The 26,234-nt window shown below is 39.0% G+C and overlaps 1 protein-coding gene across 2 annotated transcripts in view; it reads left to right on the top strand.

The window, feature by feature from the left end:
* LOC127449425 (metabotropic glutamate receptor 4-like) overlaps positions 1–26,234 on the top strand; it is a 339,323-nt gene that overhangs the window by 286,594 nt on the left and 26,495 nt on the right. For both annotated transcript variants that reach the window (XM_051712836.1, XM_051712837.1), the window contains 2 exons: positions 11,201–11,334; positions 12,005–12,940. In XM_051712836.1, coding sequence (XP_051568796.1) covers positions 11,201–11,334; positions 12,005–12,940 — 1,070 coding nt within the window. The remainder of the gene's footprint in view (positions 1–11,200; positions 11,335–12,004; positions 12,941–26,234) is intronic.

Genomic DNA, 26,234 nt, shown 5'->3' with positions numbered 1-26,234 from the left:
TGTCTGTTAGAACAAAGATAAACGTTCCATGGAGCACTTTCCCCATACACTCTACATCAGCCTGCAGGCATCCCAAGACAGGAAAGTCAAGTCCATTAGCTGCTATAAGTCGAACCCAGTGAGCAGACAACAATTTCAGCTCCTGCTCTCCGAAGTGTTTCCTGAAGTGCAACTCTGTGATGGTGGACACTTCTGCCCCTATGTCTAGCAAGCAGTTTGTCTTGACACCAGCTATCTTCAACGGTCAGGCAATCTCCAAATGTACCATCCTTTAGTGATTCAGCAGCTTCATCAGATACCCACTCTGCTTTATGTCTTCTGATCATGGATGGCCCAGGGCTTTTCTGCACATCACCTACTGGAACCTTCTCTGCAGATTCAGTTGTCTCTGTTGTGCGTTGGAATGGAGCAGGTCCCCAAACTGATCCACCATTTTGTAAACAATGCTGACTGATGTGCCCAGGTTCACCACAGGAATAACAAATGTATTTGTCTTCACTGTCCTTTAAAGGTTGTCTTTTTAGATGGGTTTGCTGTGGTTTGGTCTTCCCATTCTCATGCACTGCTATGTAAAGTTTCTCTTGACAAGCAGCTATCTTTTGAATGGCCTCATGCATCTTCTGTAGTAGCAGCATTCACCATTTCTCTGGTTCAGCATCAGGGACTCTGTTTGGCTCCCGGCGCTGAACTCTGCTAAGCCTCTCTTGTAGGTCATAAGCATAGGAGTGTATTGTCTCTCCTGACATCTGTTTTCTATCATAGAAGTCTTTAAGTTGTGTTCCAATGGGCACTTTATCTGCATAAGTGTCAAGAGGTACATTGAGGATGGTCTCGGCAAAATCCTCTTTTCCATCTAGCATGAATCTCACAGTTGCTTTGGCTTAATCTTTCAAGTGCAGTTTCACTAGTTATACACGGTCTTCTGGAGGGACTCTCATAACTTGAAAGGTAGACTTCATTGATGCAACCCATTATTCAATACTCATTTCACCTGGTTTTGAAGTACAACCATTGAATTCTGGTAGCTTTATGTCTCTTGAAATGTAAAGTTGAAAAAGTTTGGGTTGGTGTTGCAGTTGAGGTTGCTTGTGCAGAGGCCTGTTCCATTACAGTCTTTGCTAGCAATAGAGCTTCTCTTTGCTCAGTTCTGGCTTGTTCAAGTGCTCCTGCCTGCTCTGCAAACCTCCGTTGCATCTCCACCATTGCTCTTATTAATTCTTCAAGTTCTGCTATTTTCTTCAACTTGTAGGCCTGGGATGTGTGACAACTAATAATTATGCTATTCTATTCTGTTCGTGACGCCACTTTGTACCGGGGGAGTTAAGCCCCGCCTTGTAGGAGGTACTAACACAACACTACCCTGGAAGACTAAGAAACAAAATGATACATTTCCTCCAGTACATTTAGTCTCTGTACATTCAAATGAATGTGTTTTCTTCTACCTTACTGTGTTCAACACTAAAATAACTGGCAAGGTGGGCTTCAGGTGAGCATGTGTTACATGGTGGCTTCCTGAAGTGTGCAGTGTATGCTGAGACGCTGTAGGAGTCTGGCTTTGCATACCCCAACCTCCCCAAACCTAATAAGGTAAGTGAGACGCCCCTACTCCAAGGTAGCATTCAAAGGCAAAACACATACATTAGATTCAACAAGTTGACTATTTTCCAATAAAAGGGAAATGTATCAATAAAACAAAATTAAAATAAACAAATTGTTTGTGTCACTCTATCAATGTCAGTTTTCAATTATCAAAGTCAACACTCAAAGTTTCAATTTACCCAAAAGCAAAACACTCAATGAAACAACAATTGTTCACCCAATTGAATCAAATGACTGTTCACTCAATTGACTTAAATGACTTGTTCAAATTACTCAAATGATTCAGTTCAATGCAAATGATTCAAATCAGTTCTAAGTATAATTCAGTTCAGTACACTTGTTCACTGTTCAACATTGTTCAAGAATGAATAGAAGGGGATACCAGTCTGTAGCAACAATGAGCTGTGATGAGATGAGCTGTGATGAGCTGGGCTGAGTAGTTATGAGTTGGGATGAGAAGGGTTGATTTGAGGTGGAATTAGTTGGCTTTAGGGCTGCAACTAACAATTATTTTGATAATCGACTAATCTAACGATTATTAGAACAATTATTTGACTATTCGGGTGATTACTGCAACGATTAATCATTAGCTCTAAACCGAATATTCAGCTTGTGCCCCGAAAGGTTGTATTAAATGAGCTTGCTAACAATAAAGAGGACAAAATCATCTTTTAAAAATACCTCTAAATGACATTCACTGAATTAAAGGGAAAAAATACTTATGTTTAATTCAGTAAAAATGTCACTACAAAAAAATCCTATTGTTATCAAGTGTTTTTGTCTTTTTTTTCCAATTAAAATTGTCTAAAAATCCTTAAAACAAGATACATTTACTTCAGAAGTAACATATAAGATATTTAGACTTGCTTTAAGAGAATGTATCTTAAATATCAGTGTATTTTGTATATAAGTGTATTTTTTCACTTGGTTATACTTCTGCGAGTGCAGTAAAGACAAAATACACTTATATTCAAGATCTATTCTCTAAAAGCAAGTCTAAATATCTTATATGCTGCTTCTCATGTGAATGCATCTTTTTTTAAAGGATTTTTAGATATTTTAAAATATTTGTATTTTTAATATTATATTCAAAATTCTCAGATAAAAAAAAATTATTCTGCAGTATAGCTGCTAAAGTAAATGTACATTGTTTTAAAGGAGTTTTAGATATTTATATTGGAAAACAAGCCAAAACAAAAACAAATAAAAAAAATATTATAATGATATAATGGGGCAAAGACTACCCTCTCTGACCTTTTTGTTCACTTCAATCCATCTTTAATTCACAAAAAAAAAACCTCTCTCTTATTAATAAAGCTGCGTTTTGCCAATTTTCTTCACGATAAGAAATGCACAGAGACATATATTATGATTCAATAAATTGCCATCGCGTTATAATCTAGCTGCATTAAGCGCACGCACTCGAGGGATAAGCGTCCCCGCAACAGTGTACCTCAACCGGGTGCAGTTTCAATCTCTCCCTCTTAGATCAGGACACTTCGCGTAAGTCATAGAAGAGGCGCTGACCGCACAGAGAAATGCCAGTTTCCTTATTATTTGAACTTTAATAAAGCTATAACGCATTAAATAGAACTGCATTAAAGATGTAACGCTTGGGTGTTTCCTTTAAAGACGCTCGACATGCAAGCTTTGCTTAAGCTGAGCGTCAGCTCCGGCACTGCTTATTCCACAACAAGAGTGCTTCTGTATTTACTTATTTTGTATTTTTGCATTATAGTTCCCTCATACTTTGCGATCTACATCACCTGAAGCTGTTTGGAAAGTTTAGGGTGCGTCTGGACTGCGAGATGTGTTTTCTTCCTCTCCTCAGTCAGGTGTGAGCTGCAGTGCTGCTCTTGTGCGCAATCATTAGAGTTTCATATGATCTTATGTTACGTTAAGATCAAACGACTAATCGACAACGAAACCTTTTGTCGACAATTTTATATTGTCGACGTTGTCGATAACGTCGACTAATCGTTTCAGCCCTAGTTGGCTTTTAGATTAACTAAGATGATCTGAGATGAGTCTGCAAAGTGATGTCAACTGGAACAACAATAATTGAAGACTTGAGATGTCCACGTTATTTTAACAGCTGTGCAAAAGCACAGAGTGATCTCTGTTCCAAAATGGTGCACTGTGGCAGCAGCAATACACGTGCACCATACATGTGAACAGAGCAGGATTATAAAAAATAAAACTGCAAATGACTCTGTGACTAAAAACAGTTTCAGAGTTCACAAAAATATTAAAAAACACAAAAATCTTCTGTGTTTTCTAAAAAAAAAAAAACTGTTAAACTTTTCAAAAACTCACATGCACACTAGGGAGTGCATTTAATCGACTCAGCAGAAAAGACAATCTCTTCAATCACAGCAAAAACGTCAAAAATGTTAAGTAACTGCCATTCTGTCGGAAATGAGTGTTCTGAAAAAAACTCACGACTTTAGCAACCTTCTTTGTGCTCAGTCAGTCTCTAACACCATCCGCCATCTTCAGATGCAATTAACAAAACTCACAAAGACAAACTGTGTCTTCCACTCTAATCACAGCACCAAAACTAGAATCACGACTCATAAAACAAAATGTTGTCAGTACTTAACCGTCTTGTGTCTTCTGCTGGCTTTTCAAAGGAAAAATCTCAACTTAAAGCACTGCGGTTTCAAGAGAGCACTCTCGCGCCTCAACTCTCTGCTCAGCTCACCCGCGACTAGGCATTCATTCACTCAGCGCGTCTGGTGTGTGAAAACCACATCGCCTGTCAAAATAAAAGTCTCTCATTAAAAAAAATTAAAAAAAATGTATATATATTTCAAATTATACCCTCAACATAAATCCAGTTTATTGTAAACAGTTTCTGCTTTAATATGAGATCAGGTGGACAGTACGAAATCCATCGGCGCCATCTGCCGATCTGCCACTGAAACATAAAGTTCCTGCATCTATGCACATCATGCCGCAAAAATAAATTTTTTCAAATCCAAGTAAGTGTTTGTGTATTTATTTAAGCAGAAAGGCTCCAAGGTATGAATTTAATTTAAGTGGACACATGGGGAAAAAGACTACAAATACAGGTTACATTAAAGTGTTAGACTGCATCACTTCATACATACATTACAGCAAATCCACAGTTTCGTATTACGGTGTGTATCTTTTTCCATTTAATGATCAGATAGGTTGATAATTATGATATTATTCAGAATACAATCAGTTTGCAACACTTCTCCTGCCAGATCACAAGTGTCCATGGCAGACATTAGACAGCATATGAGCTGTGATCCAGTGTCTGCCAGTGATTTGCTACCAGCTTTCTTCTTTACTACATAAGCACAGGCTGTGTTGAGAGGAACGTGTTTGAAACAGCTTTGGCTACACACATGGTCTCAAATCTTGCTAAACCATTTTGTAGCTTTGGCACTACTTTCTACCCATAACCCATGTACTCCCCCTTTGATCTTATTTTAAGTGAGGTTAGTTAGGCTGAAATTGAAGTAGGCGGTCCATCACTTTTCTCTCTGTGTAGCCACCACTCTTGTCCATAGTGGTTTCTTCTTTGGAAGTCTACTAAGTGTAACAGCCTTTAAACTGCTGCCTTTGCTTCTAAAGTTCAAATAGCAGCTTTCTTCCACATCACCTCTTTAACCCTCATATTCTGTTGAGATCGACTGTACTGCTTTTATGTTTTGCATCTCAGAGAAGTCAATGATGTTTCTGTTTGCGTTCAACAGGGTAATCCAGGCAAAGGAGACTACACTGAAGAAACTAATATAGGCTACTGTATATGGTTGCTAAACAACTTTTTGTCACTGCATAATCCCTATACTTCCATTTGTGGTATTTCATGACTTTAGTATTAACTTAAAATATGGAAAATAGTATTAATAAAGAATGAGTTGGTGTGTCCAAACTTTTGAATGTTAACGTACTGTATATCTGACAAAATTCTACTGTAATGAGTTCCATGGCTCCTCTGATGGAAGTACTTACCTACAGAATACTTGTTATAGTTCATTCATTTTGTTAATTTAATTAGGATAAATTTACAAGCGTATATTAACCTTAAAGGGATAGTTCACCCAAAAATGAAAATTCTCTCATCATTTACTCACCCTCGTGCCATCCCAGATATGTATGACTTTCTTTCTTCTGCAGAACACAAATTCTGATTTTTAGAAGAATATTTCAGCTCTGTAGGTGAATGGGTGCCAAAGTTTGTACACTCCAAAAAGCAAATAAAGGCATCATATAAGTAATCCATACAATTCCAGTGTTTTAATCCATATCTTTAGACATGATTTGATAGGTGTGGGTGAGAAACAGATTAATATGTAAGTAATTTCTTTGCTAGAAATTCTTCTCCCTGCCAAGAAGGGGGTGGTATGCATGAAGAATGTAAATCACCAAAAACACAAGAAGAAGAATGTGAAAGTGAACTGTTTCTCACCCACACCTATAATATCACTTCTGAAGACCTTTATTAACCACTATATTTAACCACTGGAGTCTACTTTTATGCTGAGTTATGTGATTTTTTGAGCTTACAAATTTTGGCACCCATTCACTTGCATTGTATGAACCAAACTTGCTGAGAAATTCTTCTAAAAATCTTAATTTGAGTTCAAAAATGAAAGAAAGTCATACACATTTGGGATGGCATAAGGGTGAGTAAATCATGAGAGAATTTTCATTTTTGGGTGAACTATTCCTTTCAGTAGAATTCTAATCAAGCTACTCTAAAGTTGGATGGATGTTTTTTTTTTCTTTTTTTTTTCTTTTTTTTTTCATTTTTAGTTTTTTTCATATTGTGCATTTATGTGTCTGGCTGAATTCAGTAGAGCTATATTAGTAAGTGTAAAAGGTCAGTTTGTATTAAAATAGCATGTGTCTGTACCTTACATCTTCAGATATCTTGGTTACACATTATAACAACTTTTATTCATAAGTCAACAAGAAAAAGTGAAAAATGTCTGAATGCAGATCAGTAGTCCTTTTACATTAAAATATCAGTGCATAAAAAATGAAAAAAAAAAACATTGGCAGATTTGAGATAAACACAGTTATGCAATTTGAACTATTTACAAATAAGTGTAAAGGCTATTTAAATACTAAATGTAGAGTGTACAGTATTTTCAATAGTCTAAAAAGAAAAGAATATAACTCACTGTAATGCTGACAGTGACCATGTGTCTTCTCCACTGAATATTATGGTTGGAGATGATCTCTTGGCTGAGGGGTAAGCCCTCTCTGGAGTTGGGAGTCTACAGTACCTGTGTTTCTCCCTGGTCCCATTGTTTGAAGTGCTGCAGAATGTCTCATCAAATGAACTTCAGAAGACAACTCTCAACCCTTTGATGCTGTGGAGTACACTCATGGATCTAATAAGGATGTATGCCTGGGAACAGTGCACTGTAGGACATCATCCCTGTAGAAACATAGCCCCACACTGCATAAAAAGCAAAAATCATAACAATAGGCTATTTTGCTCCATATATGCCATTCTTAATAGTAATAAGTAGATGTTTACATATCCTAAATAAAATATGAGTGGTGCTTGCCTGTGCAGTAGTCACCACCAAGATGGTAGGGTGTTGTTGATAAGGTGCTCTGAGTGGTTTTTAGCATGTTGCTATATGGTTGCTGTTTCTCGCAATTGCACATATATATTTCATAATTCCGACTTTATTTCTTGCACTTTGCATTAATGGGTGGGGCTATGGAATTGATAAGGTAAAATAGCCATTGATGTGTTGCTGTGGAGGCAGTCAGATGCAAATGTCTACCACAGTGTAACATCACAATATGGAGGAAGTAGAAAATGAGTAATTTTCAGGTTTCAACAAATGCTCTTTTTGCAGTGAGGAAGTTTTGAGTTCTGAAACTTACAGTTTGTTTTTATAGTACAATGGCCTCTTATGTGTTAAAAGATCAAGGAAAATGTTATTCCTCATGTCATGACTTCTTTAAGGGTATGTTTACTACGACAACGATGTATTAAAACCGAAACATTTTTCCTTTGCGTTTTTGAAAAGTTTCGCGTACAGACGACAACGTTGTCAAAAAGATCCCCGTTCATACGGATCCGCGAAAATGACTACAAATGCTGTATTATGCATGTCAGGCCAGTAGTTGGCAATGTCACTTTGTAAAGAAACACTACGCGCCTGCACACATAAGCATTCTTCCACAGAGTGGTGAATACAAACAATGAAGATGGTGAAAGCATCGAGCAATTTTGTCTGGACAGACAATGAGGTTGCATAATTATTACAATTATTTTGCTGGAGAAGCATCAATAAACTAAAAATCTTGAGCAGCACAAACACAGTCCTGTAGTCCGTCATTGTAGTTTTGAATGTCTCGCGCGCATGCCTGTAGACTGAACTCTCAAGATTATTCAATAAACTCTGCTAATTTTTACCATCACTCCGTCTCCTGCCTTCTTCTGTATTCCCCCTGCTGACTCTTGGGCTGGTAGGAGAGTAAGTTAACATAACAAGCTGTTGATGTTGACTGGTTTTGGATATCAGACAGAACTCTGATATATGGATATCTTCTGATGGAGAGAGAGGTCTTGTGTACACTGGATCCAACATGCATTTTCACTGCCTCATCTTTTCTTATTCTAAGCATATCATTGAATACTGTACATGGCATCACATCTTTGTCTATAGGCTATATACATAAGCAGTGGGTGAATGAATTGCAGGGTAAAGGTACATCAAATAAAATTAAGTAAATAAATAAATAACATTTAAAATACAAATACATTTTTCCTATCTGAATCCATACATTAAATTCAAGATTTTCAAATTGCAGGTTCTGCACTGTACAATGTTCACACTTCATACAAAACACTCCAAATGAATAAATTGTTGATTATTGTTATTTGCACAGACACCAGTATTCATATTGATAATTATACATCTCAAATTGATGCCTATCAATCCATCATTCTTTATATAACATGTAATACGCGTGCGCATGACATCATCATTTTCACAAATTAGCATTTTTGTATGTTTACACGGAGACGATAACAGTATCGTTTTCAAAAACTTGCACTTTGAAACCCATTTTCAAAAGTTTGTGTTTTCAGGCCCCAAAATGCCGTTTTCGTGTAAACGAACAGCCAAAACGCATAAAAAGTTTTCCGTTTTTAGTTGAAAACATTGTCGTGTAAACGGCCCCTAAGACATACATAATGATTTTTACACTTAATGACATTTATACTTGTTTATATTTACAAGGGAGTAAATGATCTGAATAACTGATGGTACTGAATGGTACTATGACCCACATTTTCTGGTGTGTGTCGCCCTGTATCGTTTGTGAATGCCAGGTATTAATAGAAATATTTAATATACTATTTTGTATATTTTATGTTTATCTACAGTATGCATCACATTTTAATTTAAGTTATTACTGTTTACAGTTATACATGAGGCAAATTAAAGTTGAAACATTAACTGTTACAAGATAAGACAAGATAAGGTTTTAATGAAATTCATAGCTGCTTATTGGATCAATAAAGGCAAATGACATATTATGCATTTCCGTACCTACTAGCTAAGTCTTACCTTAAGAACAAATGGTGTTACAGAATTAAGAACAGAGTTATTTACAACCTAATAAAGTAGTTACCAAGTCCCAAGTTTGAACTTTACAGTACATTTGTTACGAATCACGCCTCTGTAGTTCCTCCCACACACCACCAGAGGGCTTCATCACCCAGGTATTGACTTTAACTCTCTGGACTCCATTTCCCATAATCCCCGTACCTGGCACTGATTACATGCTCACCTGTTTCTCATTAAATCAGCTATTTAAGACTCACTCTCACGCTCTCTTTTTGAAGTCTTGTTTTGCCCTGGCTGATATTTCTGAGCATTATCTGTGTTACTACCTTGCCTGTGTACGATCCTGGACTGTTTACCCTGTTTTGACACGTTGCTGCCTGCCTACTGTTGCTGCTTTGTTTACGTGGATATAATCTGTGATTGTCTGCCACCTGCCCTGACCACTTGTCTGTTTATCGACTACTTGCTGGATTGCCTTGGATATTACTGTTGCTGGTGTTTGACCCCTGCCTGTCTGTATTATGTTTATTGATATTAAATGCTAGACATGAATCTCAACTCCGTTGACTAATCATTACAACATTTCAGTTTGAGTAAGTCCTTACAAACGGCTGGTGCAACACTACCTTGGTCCCTAAATATGGCTTGGGGCCCTCCTTCAATGTATTTAAGATTTCCCTTCCTTCAAAATAAGATTTTTTTTTTTTTTTGCCCATTTTATCCATCAGGTGACAATCTAAAACCCAATAGCTTAGGAAAGTAATAGCACACCTCTTCTGAAAAAGCTGCACAATTTGAGATATCATTCATGTCCATAGCACAACACATTTAATACTTAGGGTTAGGAGTTTGTTGAAATCCATAAGCCTGAGAATAGTAATAGTGATGTTTGTTGAATAGAAGCAAGCACCATAAACAAACTCATGGTAATGTCATATGGTTGAGTATATAAGTTATTATTAAACAGTGGGAATATAAATAATAATTTACACCCTCTAGTCTTGATAAATATTTTCTTCTTATGAGATTCCTGTAATCCTTTACATCTGTTTGCAATGCATACTACATGGTAAACTGGACAGTCACCAAACATGGCTGTATAAAATCTTAATTCCTTAATCCAGAGCACTGGTTGACTCATCAGTGTTTGCAAAAAAAAAAAAAAAGATTTATCATCAACATAAATCCACCATTGCTGATTATCACCCTTAGATTTCAGTGAGAATTTCTCATGGATGGTGTCTAAGAATAGTTATAACACAAACACTAGTAGTGAAAGCACAATTTCTTGTGCTATTGTTCAGTAGACTGGGCTGCACAGGGTCCAGGAAATTAAGTTGGACATGGTCAGGTGCTTGGAATACAGATAGCTCAGCCAAAACTTTAAAGCTCGAAACAGCAATGTTTTCCACAAAATAAAGCACCTAATCTAAAATGCATCATGGGATGCTGCTCCATTGTTATCCTATCCACCATGCCTGCCTCCTTCCATAAGCTATTGCTGTTGTAAAATATAAATTGCATCCAGTGTACTTAAAGCTAGATATCAGCAAAGGGAATTTCAGCTAAGTAAATATGGCCATGCATTTTATACTAAGCCATGGTAATGCTTTTTTTTTTTTTTTTTCATTCCTGGAAAAAAAATCAGTACTTTTTACTCCTTTGAACACAATGCTCATTGTTATCTTAAAAATAAGTGGTATTAAAAAAGCTCATTGCTATTCACTATGTTATATACTGTAGATATAGCATTAAATAACCCCTAAAGCAGATACATTTTGCAAATCTGTATTTACCAACTCTGAAGCTACATGCAAAGTTCGGTTAAATATACTGTTTGCACATTTAGTGCAGCTTAAAGATTGCTATTTCAGGCACACCATCAATCTCAGTTCTCAGATTTTTTGGCACTGACCTGGATCTGTCCATAAATGAGTACTTAGTCATTACTTTGAAAGTACTGCATGTTGTGTTGGAACACATTTAGCTTCTCTTTAATCTAACATCTCTGCTTGCATCTTCAGGCATAGCTGGCAATCCAGTGCAGTTCAACGAGAACGGAGATGCCCCAGGCCGCTATGATATCTACCAGTACCAGATAAACAAAACGGCCGAATACAAAATCATCGGCCACTGGACTGACCAGCTTTACCTAAATGTAAGCGTGCCGTTTGAAGTTGTATATTTCATTCTTACTGAATGCACGCATTTTAGAGCAGGGCTACTCAACTTTGGAAAGCTCAGGTTGTAAATGTGGCAAGTTGTGAAATGCTTGGAAGCAATAAACAACCTACAGTTACATTGTGGTTACACTGGAGAAGAGTGTAGCATCATAAATAAATTGCTCCCATTATAATCAACAATGTTGTCTAATCTGAAAGCACTCTACTGTGACACAGTCTGACTGGTGTCTGATTTTTTTCAATATAAACAGTAAAGCAGAATGTCTACAAGTTGACACATTTCTACTGTCACTCGGTATATACTGTTAATCCACCCAACCCTGCTCCTTTAAATGTGGTAAGAAGACATGTTTGTGATGATTATTTGAAGTTGCAATGCTGATGACAACATCACAACACAAGGGCAACAAAAAAATGGCTTAAAGCCCACATGTTGAGTATTGTTGTTAAAGAGTATTGCATATGAATAAGGATTGAAGTCCAGCCTTGAGGAATATTGTTTAAAATCTCTCCTTGGAGATTCTCAACAATTAATTTAATGAGTCAGTGTGTGAGGAGATAAAAACATTAATTTGAGGTTTTAAACATTGTTTCTTGTCTCTAGCTAAGGGATGAATGTTAAATAGTGTTTTTTTCGCATTTCAGATGCGGGCAATGCAATGGCCTGGTGGGGGAAAGCAGGTGCCGACATCCATTTGCAGTCAGCCCTGCAAACCAGGATGGCGCAAGAAAATCGTTAAGGGCATTTCCTGTTGCTGGCACTGCGAACGTTGTGATGGTTACCAGTACCAAGCTGACCTCTACACCTGCAAGATGTGCCGCTTTGATCTGAGACCCAACAAGAACCACACAGGTTGCCAGCCCATCCCTATTGTAAAGCTGGAGTGGAGCTCACCTTGGGCAGTCATACCTGTCCTAATTGCCATTCTTGGCATCATGGCCACGCTTTTTGTGGTGGTCACCTTCATCCGCTACAATGACACACCAATTGTCAAGGCATCCGGCCGAGAGCTCAGTTATGTCCTGCTTACAGGCATCTTTCTGTGTTATGCCACCACTTTCCTTATGATCTCCACCCCAGATGTTGGGATTTGCTCACTGCGGCGAATTTTCCTAGGGCTCGGAATGAGTATCAGCTATGCAGCGTTACTTACCAAGACCAACCGTATTTATCGGATTTTTGAGCAGGGGAAAATGATGGTCAGTGCGCCACGATTCATCAGTCCAGCATCACAGTTGGTAATCACCTTTAGCTTGATCTCAGTTCAGCTCCTAGGAGTGTGCATCTGGTTCGCAGTAGACCCTTCCCAAGCTCTCATTGACTACGAGGACCAACGTACGGCAGATCCCGAGATGGCTCGTGGAGTTCTAAAGTGTGATATTTCGGATTTGTCACTCATCTGTCTTTTGGGATACAGTATGTTACTGATGGTCACGTGCACGGTTTACGCCATCAAGACACGAGGGGTTCCCGAGACCTTCAATGAGGCCAAGCCCATCGGCTTCACCATGTACACCACCTGCATCATCTGGCTCGCTTTTATCCCCATCTTCTTTGGGACATCGCAGTCGACGGAAAAGGTGGGTAAACACAACTGCTCAAGATGTACACATTTTAAAGTAATGATAGCATTTACAGCCTCAGCTTACTACAAAACATGCCATTCAGCACAGTCCATTTTCAGCAGGAAACAAACCAGCGGGAACAAATTGACTATGTTAATTTGGGTTTTAGATCAAACAGAACTGCAAAACAGACAGTTTATTTCAAAGAGAAATTGAGAATCATGAGGTACGATATGCTGCAGAAAGGAATTCACATGGTTTCTTTAGAATATTGAAAAAGGACTGGGAAAACAAAGGCACTCTCTTTTGCCCATCCAGTACTGTGCTCTGAAAGATAAAAGAGACTTTGAAAATAGCAAGGAGATTGAGTGTCAGCTTTTTGTAGATGATGTAATCAATTGACAAGCAGTACCGACACACTTAGAATACCAAACTAATGAAAAAAAACTCTTCCCTTTAGTTTTAAGGCCGAATTATATTAGCACCTTCCCTTGTGTTGACTGCATAACTCATTTCAATTAGAAAACCTGGGACCTTCTGTATTTAGGCTTAAGATAAGGCCTTTCTCCTTTTCAAATTGAGTTTTATTTAATTAGTACCTCCCTTTGCAAAGCCTTGAACAAGCAATTTCAGCAATTTGAGTATTGTTATACTTGTTGGTGGGGAGCCATTATTGCTTTAAACTCTGTTTCTCGCTGTGCCTTTTAAATGCAGTTTGAATGACTTATTCAGATATAAGATTGTGGGAACTAACTAAGGGAATTACATGTTGCACTAGACATGTTCTGCCTACACCAATCACAGAGAATCAAATAACTATATTCTGCTGAGCAGAGAAAAGCGTGACTTGCAATATGCAATAACCGTATCAAATGATCTTTTTTTCTCTCTCCTCTCTCTCTCCTTGCCCAGCCACCTGCCTTTGCTCTACAATTTATTAGGAAATTCACTGGAAATGAATAGCACCTGCTGATAGTGTCATTTATTTGTGTGTGTGGTCAGCCTGGTTTTATTTAATAATCATATGATAAATTATAACTTTCATCAGTGTTAGGGAGTAACAAACTAGAAGTAGCAATGCTAGCTACTTATTTTTCAGTAGTATGACAGTAGTTAAACTATTTTCACAACAGTGTAGCTTTTTCAGTAACAAGCTACTTTTTACATAAAAAGTAGTGGTTTATTGTCATAAAAAGCTACATTTTGTCAACGCAGTAAAAAAGTCCAAAACATTTTAGTGAATCGGTTCGCTCAGATGGTTCATGTACATTTAAAATAAAAAAATTTTTTTAAATAAAATGAATGATTTGCCCATTCACTTTGAAGAAGCACTTGGAAGTCACTTAAGTTCATTTAAGTGAATCGGTTTGTTTGGAAGGTTCATGTAAATGAACCAGTTCATATAAACGATTCACTTGAGCCCCTGCACAGAAGTCAATAAAAGCTGCCTTTTTTCTACATGGAGAGGGTCCCTTCATGGGGGCTGTCATGTTGGAATCACATGAACAGCTGGAAATTACTCACTTATTCTCAGTAACAACCAAGCTATTGGACACTTGTACTCATGGATTAAATTAATCATGGCTTACACTGAATAGTGAATTTTTTACAATGGCATCAGTAACTGAGAAATAGTGTAATTGAATGATGCTGCATTCAGGCCCCTAGGTGTCAGTATAAGTACAAGACGACATGGACAAAAACGTACTGAGTGCACCTTTAATGTTGCCACCCACATTTTTTAATATCACCCTAATTCATTTTTTATTTTATTTTTTATTTTTTGCCAGATAAAGTTCTGATTGCAGAACCAATTAATATGATATGATTATTTTGTATAACATACATTTTAAACATTTTATTTAATAACCTACCTTGTAAATTAGTTAGATACTTTTTGTTAGTAGCTTGTAATTCAGCAAATTACTTTTTTAATAGAGTACCTTGACTGTAGTTTAGCTACTTTAAGTTATGAGTGGCTTAGGACTTGGGAAGCTACAGTTTCAAAGTAACTTCCCCAACACTGGCTGCCATGTTCAATAGAATTGCACACAAACTTCTTTTTAAAACAAAATTCTGTTGCAGTAATAGTGTAACATAAATTATGCCAACAAATAGTGCTTAGTGAAAGGGCTTGTGATTCTGTAATAAGTCTAATTTGCATAGAAAGGAGGTGTGTGTTCGCACTGACACAGTGTTTCTCACTGGATTTTGTGAGACTGTGGTGGGTGGACCTCGGACCCTCTAGGAAGGTCTGGGGGCATGGTCCCCCGAAATAAAAAATTTTACATTTTAAAGTTAAATGCATCAATCTGGTGCACTGACTGGGAGTGAGAGATGCTTTGCCGAAGCAACGGCGCAAAACACAACATTAGAGCAGAGATGGGCACTCGAGTTAGAGACTATGACTCGAGTCGCACTCAAGTCGCATTTTTACGGACTTCAGACTCGACTCGGACTCGACCTCAAAAAACTTCGGGCTTGACTCGACTCGAGGAAAATGACTCGTGAACATGAAGATTCTTTCATATACAGACAATATTGAGATCATAAAAAAAGAAAATGTTTTAACTTGGAACGCGATGATTGAAACGGTTGACGCATTTATTCAATCATATGATGATGGTGGTTTAAAGACCTTCTTTACAGATAATTTATTTTTAAATCAAAACGAGACACAATGGTTGACAAAAGTAAAGAGATGCACATTCTTTGAATAGTGGAATCTATAGAAACGTGAACAGCAGAGCACTTGCCTGCCACTGTCATCTATACATAACTTCACATACATACATATAGTGTGGAGTAAGTTGTTTTATTGTTGAGTTTTTGCACATCTGTATTGTTTTCGGTAGTTGCATTTCTCATGCAATTTTGGAGCTGATCAAGTACGAGATGAGAACAGTCAAGAATCATCAGAGGCGCCATGATTGTCATGACAACAAGTTGTGAGATCCACACGCCATTTGCGGTGGTTCACTGAATGCCCCTCTGATCCCATTCGGTTTTAGTCTGTGCTCCGGTTTGCTCATGAAATACACCATGCTACATCTTTATTTACACATTTGCGTTATTCCAAATACAAGTAAATGAAAAACAAGATAACAACGCTATTATAAGTTATGGTCTTCAGTCAAATTAAATAAAAACTCAGCCATGCAATGCACATGGAAGTGATGAATGTTTCTTGTAATATATACACTGGTGGCCAAAAGTTTGGAATAATGTACAGATTTTGCTCTTATGGAAAGAAATCAGTACTTTTATTCACCAAAGTGGCATTCAACTGATCACAATGTATAGTCAGGACATTAAGAACTTGAAAAATTACTATTACAATTTAAAAAAAAAAAAAAAAAAAATGTTCAGAACTTCTTAAACTACTTCAAAGAGTTCTCATCAAAAAATCTTCCACGTGCAGCAATGACAGCTTTGCAGGGGGGGTTACCAACCGCCAGACTTTACAGCCCTGGTTGCAACTGTTTAGTGAATTTGCCCCTGTAATAAGATGTTATGCCACTAACCTGGCAAATTGGCAGATCCAGTGATTATTTAATCAAACTTACTTCCAGCATGCTATGTCAATGAAGTAAATTCCAGTTATGTAAGCAATTTGCATCATATGGTCAGCCAGCAGTCTGTGGGTGTGCCCGAGACCACGTATCACATGACCTTTCTTCATTTGTTCTTCCCTAGCCACCTGCCTTTTTATCTGCTCTCACTTCAATCTGACTAAAAAAAGATTATTATTATTATTATTTATTTTTTTTTTTTTTAATAATGTGCATTGATGAATCATACACAATAAGACCAGGAAAGTGTATTTAGAAAGTAAATAGGGTACATTTTGATTTCATGTCGACTTTAAAACATTTGAAGTCCCGAAATTTCTAAGCAAACTCCAATTATAATTTTGTTTTTTCTGATTCTAGGCATTTTCAAAAACCCTTAGCATGTTTGTTTGGAGGAAGCTTGATCATATCAAGTCAGGCTTCCCACCTTACATAGACTATTATTTGTATGCCTCTCCTCCCTCTAAAACTGGAAGCTATCATTATGGTGCCATCATGTCATTAGGGTTCACTTACAGGGGCTGTTTTTCTTTGTGTTGTTGACAGAGTAATGACTGTCTCCATCTAAAAGAGGTCAACATCTCTTATTTACATACAGGTGTGTGTCAGCAATGTGAAAGGTGTGGCAGATGGGGGTCCCAACCTCTGTTAAATGCCAGTTCCTTTGACATTCACGTTTTTTTTTTATAAACTCTTTTAGTGTTTCATTAATTTGCTGCGACCTAAATGAGCACCTGCAGTTTTTTATTTATTTTTATTTTTTTTTATTTTTTTTTTTTTCTGAAAAATAATCAAACCCTTATATAAAGATGAAAACAGTTGCAGCTATTATAAAAATCACTTTTGGAAAAACAAAATACTGTACTGTAACTGTGAACTCTAAATTGCTACATGCTGATTAGTCTGTTATATAAGCTAAATAAAAAAAAAAAAAAAAGGAAAAACTATTTTTAATACTATTACTATTGGAAAAATGTAATGTTGGAGAATGTTCTGGGTTCAACACAAGGCTCTGTCAACTGGATTTGAGGCACAATGTTTTTTACCATAGAAAAGAATTTCAGCTCGGCCCAAATGTATTTATTATTTTATTTTTTTAAGCAAAAATCAGTTGTAACACTGATACTTCGGAAACAATAGTTCAAAAGTTTTGCTGCAGAAATCGGCCTGTGCTTACAAAAAAATTAAACCACTGCCCCGCAGTGTCCGAAGCTGGAAGTGTTGTTGAATATATGGGCATGTGTGATTTCCAATTTCCAGATGAAATGTCCAGAGTGGTGCCTGAGCGAGTTGTATTTTTAGATGTAAATGATGGAATACAGTCAACAGAAATGTTTATTTTATTAACTCTACCCCCCGACCCAAACCTCAACCCTAAATTTAACCATCACTGGAATCAAAAATATATTTTTAGAGCAAAAATGCAACCTTTGAATTGCACTTACCATAGTTTGTGTATGTTATAGGGATATCGTGATACCAATACTGGTAACAGTATTAGGTCCAATACCATGCTTCTGTACTGGTACTCGTACTCAAAAATGCTCTGATACCAAAAACCGATACCATCTGATGTACGAATGTCATTATGTAAACATTCAGCCCACAAATTAAAATCACGTTATGTCCTAGTGAGATTATTTAATCACAAAAGCTGTGATTTAATGAGATAAATATATGTCATGGAGAAACTCACGGAGGCAGAGGGATGGACTCAATCATGGGGTTTATTGACAGAGGGTATGGACAAGAGGAGTAACAAACAGGTGAGGCAATCCAGACACCGGTATGACACGAACAGCAGGTGAGTAAACTCCAAACAGGGAAATATAACAACATGCAGATGAAGGGAAAACTCACAAAGTCTTTTGGTCTTTTACAGGAAATGTAAACGAAACAGGAGAATCGAAACGCTGGGGAACAAACGGAAGATGAACTAACACTAAACTCTGATGAGGGGAACAGTGAGAGGTAAGTATATAATTGCAGGTAAGTTTAGACAAACTAGGGAGTCCATAGTCTCTGGGGAAACATTGACAATGAGAACAGACAAATGACTGAGTGTGAGAGCGGGGTTTTTATGCAGTCCTTGATAAATCACTGATGATGCGCAGGTGCATGTGATCAACTCAGGGGAGAGTGAGCGCTGTGTGGCGTGAGGGAGAGGGAGCAGAGTGTGGCATGAGAGAGGGAGTCCGGTGGATCCATGACAGAATTCCACCCTAACGGGCGACTCCTGGTGCGCACAGATGGAGGAGGGCAGGAGGACACAGATGACAGGGGAGGATCCAGGATGACGATCAGGAGGAATTAGTGGATGATCTGGTGGCCAGGGAGGAGTCTGTGGATGATCAGGAGACCAGGGAGGTGACCATTGGGCAGGGACTGGGTCAGGAGGCTTGGGAGACAGCCATGGAGCAAGGACAGGATCAGGAGGCCTGGGAGGCAGCCACAGAGCAGGGGTGGAGCCGTGGATGGTGGAGCCATGGGAGGCTCAAGGGGTGGAGCCAGGGAAGGCGGAGCCATGGGAGGCTCAAGGGGCGGAGCCATGGAAGGCGGAGCCATGGGAAGCTGAAGGGGCATAGCCAGGGAAGGCAGAGCTATGGGAGGCTCGAGGGGCAGAGCCATGGAAGGCTTGGACGAAGGAGCTATGGAAGGCTTGGACAAAGGAGCCATTAGTGATTGGGAACTGACCTCTGTGGTTGTGAGCACTGGTGGTGACTGGGGAACGACCTCTGTGGTCGTGAGCACTGGTGGCGACTGGGGAACGACCTCCGTGGTCGTGAGCACTGGTGGTGACTGGGGAACGACCTCCATGGTCGTGAGCACTGGTGGTGACTGGGGAACGACCTCTGTGGTCGTGAGCACTGGTGGCGACTGGGGAACGTCCTCCGCGGTCACGAGCACCGGCAGAGACTGGGGAGTAGGAGCCCTTCTCCTCCTCTTCTTCCGGACAGCTGGGAACATTGTTACGGGGACGGTCGAGGCTACAGGCGTTGGCTCTGGGACGGTGAAGGCTACAGGCATTGGTTCTGGGATGGTCGAGGCCACAGGCGTTGGCTCTGGGACGGTCGAGGCTACAGGCGTTGGCGCTGGCTCGTTAACCGTGGCAGGCATGGGCACTGGCTTGTTAACCATGGCAGGCATGGGAGCTGGCTCATTAACCATGGCAGGCATGGGCGTTGATAATCCGTGAGGAATGGTCTTCATGGCCAAACGTACTGACATCAGTAGGGGATCATTCATTTTAGAAGATAGTGCAGAAAACAACGAGGTAAGCTCCGTGGTCTTTGGAGCCGGCGGCGGTGGTGGCACGGGGTTCCCGCCATAACCCACAGTGTAAGGGAAGAATGCTGGGATAGTAGTTACCTTGGGAGTGATGGGAGTGACCTCCCCTCTCCCGTGTGTCGATAATGGCGAGGTGTAATGGATGGCCAGCGTGGCTCTGACATAATCTACAAAGGAAAGACTCTCCACCTCCGGAAGGGCTGTGTGTCGATGAAAGTTCAGTCCCATTCCATAAATGGATCTGAGGTAGGAGTCCGATATTGTGGTTGGGGTGACGAGTTGACAGAACTTAGTTGTATATTCTAAGAGAGGAAAATCTTGTTTAAATAGCTCCATCAATGCACCAGTCAGCTCCATGCTCTTGGTGATTGTGCTAGTCGATGTTGGTGGAATACCCGCTGAGTCCTTTTGGTGGTCTGTTTGTCTGTCATGGAGAAACTCAGAGGCAGAGGGATGGACTCAATTGCAGGGTTTATTGACGGAGAGAATGGACAAGAGGAGTAACAAACAGGTGAGGCAATCCAGACACAGGTATGACACGAACAGCAGGTAAGTAAAAACGATGAAGGGAAAACTCAAAGTCTTTACAGGAAATGTAAACGAAACAGGAGAATTGCTGGTGAACAAACGGAGGATGAACTAACACTAAACTATGATGAGGGGAACAATGACAGGTAAGTATATAATTACAGATAAGTCTAGACAAACTAGGGAGTCCATAGTCTCTGGGGAAACACTGACAATGAGAACAGACAAATGACTGAGTGTGAGAGTGGGGTTTTTATGCAGTCCTTGATAAATCACTGATGATGCGCAGGTGCATGTGATGAACTCAGGGGAGAGGGAGCAGAGTGTGGAGTGAGGGAGAGGGAGCAGAGTGTGGCATGAGAGAGGGAGTCTGGTGGATCCGCGACAGAATTCCCCACCTAACGGGTGACTCCTGGTGCCCAAAGATGGAGGAGGGCAGGAGGCTTGGGAGACAGCCATAGGGCAAGGACAGGATCAGGAGGCCTGGGAGGCAGCCACAGAGCAGGGGTGGAGCCGTGGATGGTGGAGCCATGGGAGGCTCAAGGGGTGGAGCCAGGGAAGGTGGAGCCATGGGAGACTCAATGGGTGGAGACAGGGAAGGCAGAGCCATGGGAGGCTCATGGGGTGGAGCCGTGGAAGGCGGAGTCATGGGAGGCTTGAGGGGCAGAGCCGTGGAAGTCAGAGCCATGGGAGGCTCGAGAGGCAAAGCCGTGGGAGGCCTGGAGCAAGGAGCCGTACGAATATATATATATATATATATATATATATATATATATATATGTATATAATTACAGGTAAGTCTAGACAAACTAGGGAATCCATAGTCTCCGGGGAAACACTGACAATGAGAACAGACAAATGACTGAGTGTGAGAGTGGGGTTTTTATGCAGTCCTTGATTAATCACTGATGATGCGCAGGTGCGTGTGATCAACTCAGGGGAGAGTGAGCGCTGTGTGGAGTGAGGGAGCAGAGTGTGGAGTGAGAGAGGGAGTCCGGTGGATCCGAAACAATATATAGTTTGCATGTAATTCAAATGTGAGTGCTTGTGAATGTGTGGAGACAGTATTGTGCTGATACCGGCTGCTTATACTTTTTAAAGCTCCTCCAAGGCTCATACAGGGAAAACACCATCATGAGCATCAAGCGCACTGTTTGTAGCAGATGACAGTAAACAGAGTGTAAATTCACATTGTAGCGCAAGGCACATACAGAGTACATACTTAATTAAATAGCAGCCTTTTGCGGTTTAATAACCACTTTGAGTCATATAGCGACCGGCTTTTCCAGAGTGGGAAGCTGCCGTCATAACGTCAGAGCTCCTTTGTCAAAACAAAACAGAAACACTTCAAAATAAAAGCGCTGTCAAAATCAAAGCTACATTTATAGGAAAAAATTTATGACAGAAATATATCACTACTGAAAAGTTATGTAATATTCACTGTAATACTACTACTAATAAAATAATAATAAAAAATCAGTAGAAATTGTATTATACTTAAGCAGTATCTAACATCTGTGATGCTCTGTTATGCAGCACTTTATTTGACAAAATATAACTCCAATGTTGCATTTTGGATCATGCTGTGAGGTTCTGTATAAAAGCACTTAAATAATAATAAATAAAAATAAAATAAAACAGGTATCGGACTCAGTATCATCGAGTACCAAAAATGAAGCATCGTTACTCGTACTCATTCTAAAAAAAATTGTATCGGGACATCCTTAGAATGTCATTACTTCCTGGTTCTCATAGGACCATAATCCATGTCTCTGAGGTTACTTGCGCAAAACTCGATTAGTAGTGCTAGAGGGAAATATCTTCACATTTTGATTGATGCAAAAATGTCTGATGGGAGATGCTGCTTGTTAGTAATTTGACTGAATGGGGTTAATTTAAGGGTACATGAGTTTTCGGAAGACACATGACGTTTTCTTGTGTGATCATCTTGGCTACAATAAGGCACTTACTATGGAAGTAAATGGGGCTAGCAATAAAGATTAAAATACACATGGTTTCAAAAGTATAGCCACAAGACTTTATACGTGTTAGCATGTGACTAGTGTGATAAAATCACTAACCGGTACTGACCTTGTAATAATGACTGTTTCCAAACAAGTATCCCAAACAATCAGAACCACTTGCCTCTTGCTTTCCGTTGTTGAGACACAGATAGACATGTTGCTATGTCGAGCTGCTCAAACAAACAGAGCAATGTTGTAAATGTTCCACAGAGCCAGCGTTTACACCCTTCAGGAAATTAACCAACGAATGGCTTACTTATACACATTAAAATGGGAAAGTTTTTTTTTTTTTTTTTTGCAGTGTTATGTAGAATTCATTACCACATTCTGCAATGACCTGGATGCATGACAACCTTCACAGCCGATTAAGTCCCAGTTTTTATATGGGACATACCAATTTTTATTCCATCAAGCCCTGCTTTGATTGGACAAAATAATTAATTAAACACATGGTTTTTACGTTTATACAGAACAACAGCATCCTAAGAGACAGCATGACATCCTTAGTATGCAGATATAACATATGAAATGTTCTTAAATGTGCATATACATTGTTCATTTGAATGAGAAACATTCACATCTCATTGAACACAGTTTTCTAGAGCAGTGCTTTGAACATGAGACCTACTTCTTGTTTTAAAAGCTTCAGATGATAACATAAGACCTATTTCTCATTTAAAAAGCTACTGGAAGAAAGATAATTAAATTTTTTTTTCGATCCCAAGAGATAATTTGGCAGCACCATGTGACGATGTGGCAGAATCAGCTATTGTGTTATTAAAGTTGATCTGTTCCAGTGTATGTTTTTATCAAGCCTTCCATTTATAAGGTATGTTGGAGTGTAATAAGACGGGCCTCTTTTAACTTGTAGTTTCAATTCGAGTACAAAAAAGTGGAGCACTTTATGTGTTGAGACAATAAGAGACAGTCTCGGAGGACTAACCTTGACTCACTGACTAGTTCCCATCTTAGTATTTCTCACAAGCCTCATTAGATTGCAGGTGTGGTGTCTGCACATATATAGCCTGAGGTAAAGGCATTGATTAGATAGCAGTATGAATTGTGTGTCGTGTGCACCATTAAATCCTCATTTGACTGTAATTGCAACTTCAGGTTCGGAAAGATTGGTGAGACTTTTCAATGTATGGACTAATGATAATAATTTCTGCCCACTATAATCACTGTAGACCAGTCGCTTTTCTTTTAGGTAAGCTTATTTGTTAAGCCTCTACAATTGAATTTTTTGGTTAAGGAATAGTGCTTCCAAAAACTAAACAATTTCATTGTTTACACCCCTCGTATTGTTCCAAACCCATATGATTTTCTTCTGTGGAACACACACACACAAAAGATGTTAGGTTGAAGGACAGTGTCAGTCACCATTCACTTTCATTCATTGTTTGGAAAAAAATATGAATTAATAATGAATGAAAGTGAATGGTGACTGAGGCTTTTTTCTCCTGAATCTCCTTTTGTGTTCCACAGAAGAACACAAGCCATACAGGTTTAGAACAACATGAGAGTGAGTTAATGACAGAATGTTAATTTTTGGGTGAACTATACCTTTAAATTTGAAAGTGTAGACACAATTTTGGTGACTTGAGGCAGATAATCTTTACCAGAGATGACCACTTCTAATAAAATTAATTGGAACGGCCATCGAATGTAGAAAAGGAAGTCCTACCGTATAGGTAAAACAGCCAATCAACTTTTAGAGTCAGACATCACCTGTCAATCAACTCGAGAATGCGCATGTACATTAGCTAGACAAGCCGCGAAAATAGTGTTTTATTGTGTAATCTGAGGTAAAGAAGCAAAATTAATGACACCAGTATTGTCAGATTTTACTGCTGATTTGAAATATGTCCTTTGATCGTAATGTTGACCAACCAATTTGGACATTTTAGTCTTTCCCCATTCAAATAAAAAGGAGCTGTACTTTTATGCCACTTGTTTACATTGTACTTGTTTCCATTCCAAAGATGGCTGCCAAGTGGACTGATTTGCCTTGAAAGGGATTTATTTTATTTTATTCTTTTGGATCCATGGCCTAGCAGTTAGTGCTTGTTCCCAACATATTGAGCTGTTGCAGACATAGTTCTCCCTTTCATTTCCTGTTTTATAAAATAATTGGATTCTCACATTTTGAAGAAAATGCAAGTGGTGCCTGGTCATGTGTGGTTGCCAGGACTTTGCTATGTGGTTGCTAAGGTGTTCAAGTTAGTTGCTTCGTGATTGCTTACTAGGCCAAGTCAAATGAAACCACCCTCCGAGTCTCTATGATATTTTGTTCCCTAGATATACTGTAGCTCAAGTTTAATAATTAAAGGGATAGTTCACCCAAATAGGAACATTTAAGTACACTTATCTTGTTTTAAACTCGTATGGCTTGTAGTCTTCAGTGGAAAACAGAGACATTTTAGACAGAATGACAGCCTCAGTCACCATTCACTTTCATTGCATGGAAAAAGGATGTAATGAAAGTGAATGGGCCTCAACACCTCCCAGAATTGGATCCTGGACTTCACTGCTACCCAGGGTCACCAGGGAAACACTTATGTTTACACCTATATACATTTCCTGTGTATATTACGTATTAACGTCCTCATGCCCTTAATGTCCTGTACTTTTTGCCCTGAATGTTTTCTTTGGACTGTTTTCTGTACTGTTGCACTATGTGTGTTAATTGTCTGTAAAGTATATATTGAAAGTATATGTAAAGTATATGTATAGTATATAAGCTAGATAGGTCTATGTGTAATGTCTATATATGTAGCACCGTGGTCCTACTAGGCATGACATTTTGTTCCCTTGAATGTCTTGACATATAGAGGAATGACAATAAAGCTCACTTGACTTGAATGGTGACTGCTACTAACATATTGCCATAACTTGTTAACATAATAGCTCCATCTGTATTCCATGGAAGAAAGTCATTTGGGTTTTGAATAACATGCGGGTGAAGAAATTATGACAGAGTTGTCATTTTTGGTGAACTGTCCCTTTAAATAAAGCAGTATGTGTTCAGTTGCATATTAGTTGCCATTTAGTATTGCTTTGATATGGAGTATCATGACATTTCACTGGTATTGGTATCAACTATGAGCATTTTATTATCATGACAACCCTGTTACTACTATTAAGCACCACAATGACGTCCCAGCATATTTGAATGGCTCAGCAATCCTGAGCAAATTTAGGATTGCTCAGTGGCCAGTGCTGGGTGGTAGCCATCTGTCTCTTCGTCCAGAAGATCCACAGCTGATGTGGTCCTAATCCTGCCTGCCTGCTAATGCTGAGGCTGCTCTTCAGCGAGTCCCTCTGGATGGAGAACACAGCAGTGAGTCACATTTAATCACAGCACACTGAGGTCACGTCCGCGTGAGCCAAAACACACAGCGGCGTTTGAAAGCAACAGCAGGGGGCTCGTAGCAGTGCCATGGAGTGGCTGGAGCCATTAGTGCTAGTGTGTGTGAGTGTGTGTTTGCGTGTGTCAGTGAAAACCTGTCATAAACAAGTGGTCAGTAAAAAATAATAATGAGAACCCTACCATTATTCAAGCAATGACTTAGATGCTTTTGGCATGTTGAGTCACAAGGTTATGCTTCTTTTCTCCATTGAGGTTTGACTTATTGACTGTGGCAGTGAGCTCAGGGGTATATTATGTCAATAAGCCCTCATGAAATTAAGGTCAGTGAAGGAGTACTTCAGGCAATCATGGCTTTGTTCGATTACAGGAATAGTTCACCCAATAATGAAAACTCTGTCATTATTTATTCTCACTTATATCATACTAAACTCATTTGCTGTTTTTTTTTTTTTTCCATGGAACAAAAAAATGAGATTTCTTTTATTAATCTTCATGCAGCTATTTCCATACAATGACAGTCTATAGTG

The sequence above is a fragment of the Myxocyprinus asiaticus genome, chromosome 12 (genome assembly GCF_019703515.2).
Source record: "Myxocyprinus asiaticus isolate MX2 ecotype Aquarium Trade chromosome 12, UBuf_Myxa_2, whole genome shotgun sequence".
Taxonomy (NCBI): Eukaryota; Metazoa; Chordata; class Actinopteri; order Cypriniformes; family Catostomidae; genus Myxocyprinus; species Myxocyprinus asiaticus.
Note: the sequence above shows the minus strand (reverse complement) of the source record. Positions and strands in the feature narration are given on the sequence as shown.